The sequence below is a fragment of the Notothenia coriiceps genome, unplaced genomic scaffold, assembly GCF_000735185.1.
Source record: "Notothenia coriiceps isolate Sejong01 unplaced genomic scaffold, NC01 NC01_scaffold00010727, whole genome shotgun sequence".
Lineage (NCBI taxonomy): Eukaryota > Metazoa > Chordata > Actinopteri > Perciformes > Nototheniidae > Notothenia > Notothenia coriiceps.
The window spans coordinates 181981-190350 of NW_011343428.1; the positions used below are offsets into that span (position 1 = coordinate 181981).

Genomic DNA, 8370 nt, shown 5'->3' on the forward strand with positions numbered 1-8370 from the left:
CATCTATACTGAAAGAGCGCAATTAGAGGCAGAGGAAAAATGACAGTGCATACTAAAAGCGTATCGTTGTTGTGAAGGACAGTTGTCTCGATTTAGGGACGTTTTATTTTGCGTACAGGTATGTTTTATCCTTCCGGTTCAGGTTTAACTGGTGAATCTCTCGACTCTATATATGTCTTGCGCGTTGCTTCGGTCATTGTTTAGTAGACTTATAGGAAAAGTTAAACTCTCCTCTTGTCCCGTCAACAATAACTGTAATCTGTTTATTGACTATTTGCCTGTTGTACTACATGACACTTATTGTTTCATACCTACCCAACTTATCTACGCTTGTACACGGCAAGTCAAACGTGCGCACGCGGGTTTAGTGTTTATCTTATTTCTACATCAACAGGAGAAAGTAAACGATAAAGTTGATGGTTAAGTGTTAGCACCCCCCGAAGAGGCACAAGCTCTTACGTTGATATTGGAGATTTCAATAAATTCAATAAAAAAAAAAAAAAGAATATCCGAATAACGAAATTGAAAACCGAATAGTGGGCCAACGGCCAAATATTCGGGTACGGCCCTACCTCTTTGGTGTGTTTTTTGTTATGCCAAGGTGCCTAACATAGTGCAAAAATGACCATACAAATATGTCATAAAATCTTAATTGCAACTACTACTGCAATTTTTACGTTTTCAAATCACAGCAAAAATCTAAAGTGTAGGTGGAGCAGGTGACATGTCTTGCCTTGTCACTTTCTTACATGACATAATGACTATGTGGTTTTATTGGTGCATGAAAAAAATGTACTGTGTGGTTTTGTTCTTAAAAAGGAGTTTATACGGGAAAAACTTTACCATTTCACATCATTTTCACCCACTTCAATTTGTGCAACGAAGTGAGGTTCCATGTTCTTTAGCTCACCTGGTTCTGTCTCAGCACAGAGACTTGTTTCTGAAGAGTGATGTTCTCATCCTCCAGCTCGCTGTAGTCCTGCAGCAGACGAGCCTCCCGTACCTCACACTCTCTCAGGTCATCACGCAGCTGACCCCGCTGCAGCTCCGCCAGCTCTGAACCCTACACACAGGGAGAATGCATGACAATAAACACAAAATAAAACAATAACAAAAAATGCTCTATGCGTTTTATTGATTGAAAATGACCCATGAAGTGTGCACACTACATCCTTGCTACTGCCTAGCTGGTCAAGTGACATGAGTATCAGCGTGTCAGCATGTTTCACATAGCACAGGGCAAGACTTTGGCAGGCGTCTGTAATGACAGAAGGAGGACATGGTCCACTTACCAATCCATGCTACAGAGCCCTGGCAGAGGACATCCTTTGTGTCACCCACAGTGGACCATTACATCATCTTTCCTGCTGCTCCTAGGCAGACCCTCCCCCACTACCAGCACCGGCTTCAACTCTCTAACAACTCACCCTGACAACTAGTGGCTGTCTGGCCTCAACGTCAATGTAAACTTAAATCATTTAAACTACCCGTCTCTCTCTTTATATTTCTCTTTTAACTGGTGACATTATTGAGAAGGTGTGTACCATTTCAAACACACTAGTACTTTGATTCAGTTATTGGCTCTTACATCTTTGAGTTAAACTAAACTAGATGTTAGCAAGTGTGGTATAAGAGCTCATATCACACCACACGTGTAAATGGTGGATCTGTATGTCAACAATGTCTAGGGAGCAATTTCAAGTTAACATATTAGAAATACTCAGATTGACTTGGTAAAATGCAGTTTTAATCTGTACATAAACAGTTCATTCTTAACAGAGACATTACGTTTGTTTAAATACTTACAAATAAAAACATTCACGCTCACTTCATATAAACATAAATATTCATGGGTAGAGAGTTAGTTATACTCTTTACGCTCTAATTTGAAGTCTGCTCCTAATTACTCATATTTCAATACTTTGATACTTAAAACAGCTCACTCTCACCTCTCTTATCTCCAGGGCAACGGATGACAGGCGATCATTTTCAGCTTGTACGCTGGTGAGGGAACCTTTGGCCTGCCGGAGGTCATTCTGCAGCTCGAGGACCTTCTCCTGGTACAGAGCCTCCTGACTGGCTGACTCCAGCATCAGAGACTCTTCCCTGCTTTCCCCATCTGCTGCCACCTTTCTGTGGGCCGAGTAAGCATGTCCAAAAGCCTGGGGACACAGGGAAAGAATAAACATCAGACAAATATTATAATAAAACATATAATAACAGGCCTGTTTTAAGACGGACAAAAGATAACCTCTGGCGGTGATAAAAGTTATCTTACCCAAACATTGTTTATTCCAAAATACCATAAGCCAGTAATGAATACGGTGACGCGCGTATTATTTTACAGAAAGTCTTAACTGACAATTACTGTCAGCCTGTTGCTACAAATTGGTTTAATGTCAAGATGTTCATGTTACACAGTGGCAGAGCATGAAAAGAGATTAGTGCAAGCACTGATACATTTGAACTATATGCATTTAGATTCCTCATGCTCACATGACAAGCTGGAGGACGCTGTCGTCCAATCCAAAATCATCTCTTTCAGTTTGGTCTGTCATGGAAATCTGAGTTGAGACAACCACATTTGAATTTACAGTTAAACATTGAGTATATCTCATTTTGATTAAAAAGTTGTGCCCCAGACATTTATGTCTGTTCTGTCAAATCAAATCAAACAAATAAACTACTACGACTACAGCACTCAAATAAAACACTTTGAATCATCTCCAACAATATCTGCTAATTACAATCTTTGCAAACTTCCTTAATATAAAGCCTTTCCGATAGCATCAAGGTCTAATGGAGGTCACCACTGTGAGTGCACAAATGGAAGGACACCAAGAAAAAGCATATAGGCTTAAGCTAACAGTACGGACAGTCAGAACAAAACTTGAAATAAGATGACTAGGTTAACGTCCGACTCCCACAGCCACCTGATATAAAGGCGTGTGGACATGCAGCCGACAAGTCATGACACTGAGACAAACTGGTGACATCACAACTACTGTCCAAGAAAGTCCAGAAACCCACCACCGAGCTGCAGCTCTCCCTACCACCAGTCTCTAACCCCACATTTTCTTTAGCAGAGGTTTTCAGTCAACACACATGTGACAGGCAGTGGTCAGTCACAATGTGAATCGATCTGCAGCCTCCAGCACAGTGGGTGCTAATGGACTCCTATATTTGTGCCATACTCTACTAAAAAGAGAAGAAACAGTCAGCATCATAAGATACCAAGACAATGACTACATCTATGACTCACTGAGTGACTGGACTGCAGTATCTGCCATGAGAGGAAATCCCCATCAGCAAACAACTAAGCATATCCATCGACATTTGTCCAGTGACACAAGTATGTTCCTCATCCTACATAGATTATGTGTCACTTATTATTCAGAAATAGAGTAGTAACAATTAGTCAAACATTCTGTCAATGAAATGCCAAATGTTCTCTGGTTGCAGTTTCTTCAATGAGATTATTTGATGCTTGTCAAATATGGCACATGTCACATTATTATATGTTAGGCTTTGATTATTAGTTGAATAAAACAAGCGACCTTAATACATGACGGTGAGAATTAGAATGTTGTAGCACTTTTTACAACTGCCAGGCAACATGTTAAACATACAAAATAAAGGCAAGTAAACAAAATGCAAATCATTTGATAGCAAAAACGTATTGTTGATGCAGCTAAGTTATTCATATCTAAGTAATGGACTGACATCCATCTGAGCCCATCTATTAGACTACTGTTCACAGCCGTTACCTGATCACATTATTATGCATTTGTGGCTTTCTGGCTACCAGTGAAACACCAATGACAAATCGATAACAAGTGTTGACCACAAGTGCTCAATCTCAAAGCAAATGCAGAAGTGCTTTAGGATACAGTGACACTGCCCGCAAGAATATACAAGACTGACGTTAGTACGCAGACAGGAAAACCCCAACTTCTCCTTTGATGTAGGGTCAAAACTTCCCACAGTTCTTGATGTCAGTGTCCAATGTCACTTATTCTTATGTTGTTATTGAATTTTTTAAAAGCATGGTTTATTAGATAGATAATAACGAATGTTTGTGTTGTATTTGGTTGACTTTCAGGTGTCCGAATGTCTCTCTCACATTCAGGTGTGTTGGATGCTGCTTTTACCATCCCACCTTAGGTTTGACTCTTCCTCATTCTCCTATTGTTGGCTCTGATAACTGTCAGATACAGCAGCAAAGCGTACATCTCCTTTCAAAGATCAAGGGCTGAGGTGACGTTTATAGCTTTGTTGACAACAGCATGGCTTGAAGTCATAACGTTGTAATGCTAAATTGGGTTATTAAAAGTCTCAGGCTGCTGAATTTAGTTATGGTGAAGATTAAAACCTCCTTGCCATGTGAACCAAGGTCTCTTCTGACTGCTTATCGACCCAAAGACACTGACAAATCCCCCACAAAAAACAATGCTAGCACTGTTGTTGTCTTGGGTTAGACATGTCTCTCCAAAGAGTATTCTAAATAATTGAAAAGGACATTGGGATACGCATTACAAAAATACCATGGGTTGGCTATCATCTTTCTCAAGCTTCACTTTAAAACAGGTCTGAAAAGTGTGTCTTTCTGCTACAGCCTGGACCCTTCCTGTTACTTTTAAACCCAATAAACTCACAGCAGGTTGGCCACATAGGCATCTAAATTTGACATACTGCTGCAGCTGCAGGCTCTGATCTGAAGGCCTCAACCTTACTGCATACCAGGAGCAAGTACGGGCAAGTGACCAAAAAGTAATCGTGATGTTTATCCTTAGAGGTGAAGACATCATTAAACCATACGAATATTGCTTAAAATATGATAATCTGGCAGACTTCATATAGTTTTCCAGCCTGTCAGTATGCTCTTTGGGGCACTTTGTAGTATTTTGAGGCATAGGTTAAAGTTATAGCTGAGCTTTAAAGGAACTAAGGCCATGATTGATATGAACTTCATCCAGTCTATGATTAACTAATATATGATATGATGATTGTGATTACCAATACGAGTGTTGCTGCTACAACCTCTTAACTGGTACCGGTTGCTGCCAACAGGACGTTTGCTCGCTTGCTGTTTGCTCACATACCGATACATTTAATGGGTTAACGTTAAATCTACCGTAAATCTTTAAAGTGTCAGTGTGTCTGCGTGGCTATGACCCCGGTTTACCTCCTTCAGCTGATCCAGCTCATGTTTGACCGTCTCGTATTCTGTCTCCAACTCATCAAATCGCTGTTTGAGCTGCTGCTTCTCCTCCAGCACCGCCAGCCCGTACTCGGCCGCCTGGATCTTCTCATGGGTCGTCTCACGGAGCTCCCGGCTGAGACGCTCGACCTCCACTTGAAGCCACTGCGGCCCGGCCTCTGTCACCAGTACCGCTTCGGGATATTCCTGCTCCTCCATAGACATATTGGTGAGCCGCCGACTCACCCAGTGTAACGGGACCCAGCCCTGGCTGAGCAGGAGCAGCACAGAAAACCACAGATACCACAAATCACTGCCTGCTTTGTTTGAGCCGCATTGTCGGGATCTAAATGTTATTACGTTCCAGTTGACGTTTCTCGCCGAGGACTTCAACGAAGCTCAACCTCGACGATACTTTTTTCATTTTCGAGGAGTTTCTTCAGCCTCTATGTGAAGCTGACAGAGGAAACTTCAGTTGAGATCATCGATTGGGAAAAAAAAGCTCCCCTTTCAAGACATTCAAATCGCCATTAGTGGGAAGGGAAATGTAGTTTTGAGGTTTTTCCAACATATAAAAATCTACGTTCTGCAGCTGTCCTGTTGACTGCAAGAACCAGCATGCATTGTGCGGGCCTGGACTGGTTCTGGTAACTGACTGAAGATTTCGATACAGCACCGCCATCTACAGTCTTTATAATGTAACTACGACTATATTAATATGTCATAGACCCACTGCATTATTTACTTTTTGCTTTGGCTGTAAGATTAGCCTCAGAAGAATCAGAATCGAGTTTATTGCCAGGTACGTTTACAAATACAAGGAATTTGCTTTGGTGTCTGGTGGTGCAAACATAAAAAAAACTAGGAAATAAGTTGTTTATTGAAGTATTTACACCCAATATAAATATTTTTTAAAAACGTAGTTCAATGAATATATGACAATATGTGTTAACTTCAGGATATTATATTTTTAAGTGGCTGCGGCTTAATTTGACTCAACAAGGGAAAACCTCACCCGGCCCGGACACGGAAAGGATTGACAGATTGATAGCTCTTTCTTTGTGCTACAATATTTTCCGAGAGATGAACATGAACATGGCTCACAGTATTAAAAAAGAAAGAAAATGAGTTTCTCATGATCTGATGAGGTTATTTTCCTAATATATTAACGTTCTGGTTTAATGATTAAATCCATTGCCAGTAAGCTTCACACTTATCAAACATATAAAGATAGCCTATGAAAGAATGTGAAAGTAAAACCTGCTATCTGGGACTTTCCTTCCCGTCTGTGCTTATTACTTAACAGAGTTGTTTGACAGGGTTCACAAACTTGTCTTATAGGTGTTGTCGCAACACCTGCCTGGAGAATGTACCTGCATCTGAATATTAATGGTGAGGTTACCTGTTTTTTTCTGGCTCTAAGGCTTTTTCACCGGCTGTTGCAATGTAAGTTCATACTCTCACTATAATCTTTCTGTATTATATTATTATGTAATGCTGGTCTCTCTCTCTTTCTCTCTCCCTATCTCTCTCTCCTGCTTTCTTTCCCTTTTTTCAGTTTCCCCCATCTGTTTCTGTCTCTATAGCAACAGCCTACTCTGTGTTTACCCATCAATCTATTTGTATTGTCCTGCCTCTACCAAAAGTTCATGATAATGTGTCTTTCTCAGGAATATGGAAAGGAACTTATACGGACAATGTATGTACATTAATGTGGTGGAAGAAAACAAAGTAATCTATATTTATTTTTGACAATATTTATAAATTTTAATCTATTCTTTTCAACATTTCAGACAAATATTACCATTTTTATTCAATATGCTTTGGTCTGGGATGTGGAACAGCACTGTATAGGCCTTTTTGTTGTAAGTTGACATCATTTTTTAGATTCTTAAATGCAACGTAATCACCAACTAACTTACAACTTGATATAATGTCCTCTGTTTAATAATGTTTGTGTTGTGTTTCAGCACTCATTGTTCCATCAGTTCTTGCTGTGTTTTTCACCATAGTGTTCGAGATTGTGGGCATAATGTCAGGTAATTTGAACTTGAATTGAATTGCTGTTATATCTTTACCAGAAGATGTTCATTTGTCATTTTAGACAATCCCATAATTCCCTTTAGGTTTTCTTCGGACATGAATGCTAATACTAATGTAAATTCTTTGTTATATTGTCTGTCAGATATTCCACCCCATACTAGGAGATGTAAAGGGCTTCCATATGACAGAAGAGGTACGCACACTGATTTCAGTCATGATTTGATTATAATCTTTATCAGCACTGGAGTGAGTAATACGATTACTGGCTTTGATTGCCATTGCAAAACACTGTATAATAAAACAAGAACCTTTAAATATAATTATGAATTAGGTCTACATTCAGATCGGTTTCCAGATCTGTCATTATCTTTTAATTCTCTCTCTCTCTCTCTTTAGATGTTTACTGGGGATTTTGTTTTGCACTTTTTGTGGCCATCCTAAACCTAAACTTTTATCACGGTAAACCAAATGATTTCATAGCATATAATAAATGCAGGCGTCTTGGTAAAATGCTGTGGTAACGTGTAATGCTTTGTCTCCAGTCTATACACTGTCATATGGATCTGGAATTATTGTGTTTGCTCTTAGAGGAGCAAAACGGAAATACAGCTCTCTGAGGTAAGTGGGCTTGCAAATGCTGATTTTATTCTTTACACTGTTGATTGTTTGTAGCTTCATCTTAGCTTCAATACTGTATTGTACATTTCTTTCAAAGTTAAAGGGATGGTATTTTTTTTAATCTTTTGGACAGGCAGCTGAGGAAGAGACGGAACTGGTAGAAGACGTTTGCAACCACAGAGTTGTGTTTAATGGAATCATCTCATGAGCCACAGATGCAGAATTTTAGGAAGCCACGCATGTACAGTATCGACAGAAACCGGCACATATCATTCTCTGTCAAAAAATGTAATGATCAGATTTTTATTCAAAATTGCTCTTAAACCTGGGATGGGATAAATGCAGTAGGCTACATTTCACAGTGCTGTGTACATATGTGACGAATGACATTGTATTGATGATTTTGTGCACTGTTTAAAGTAAAAGACGAATGTACAGATGTGTATGTATACTGCTTGCACCAGCACTTTAACAAAAAACTCAAAACAAATAAAAACACTGAGTAAAAA

General features: G+C 39.6%; 1 protein-coding gene across 1 annotated transcript in view; it reads right to left on the bottom strand.

Moving 5' to 3' along the window:
* LOC104946162 (protein bicaudal D homolog 2-like) overlaps positions 1-5681 on the bottom strand; it is a 19831-nt gene extending 14150 nt beyond the window's left edge. The window contains exons 1-3 of the mRNA XM_010771932.1: positions 5186-5681; positions 1950-2162; positions 911-1063 (exon numbers count right to left, since the gene is read on the bottom strand). Of these exons, the coding sequence (XP_010770234.1) occupies positions 911-1063; positions 1950-2162; positions 5186-5425 (606 nt within the window). The 5' untranslated portion in view covers positions 5426-5681. The remainder of the gene's footprint in view (positions 1-910; positions 1064-1949; positions 2163-5185) is intronic.
* Positions 5682-8370: the final 2689 nt, after the last annotated feature.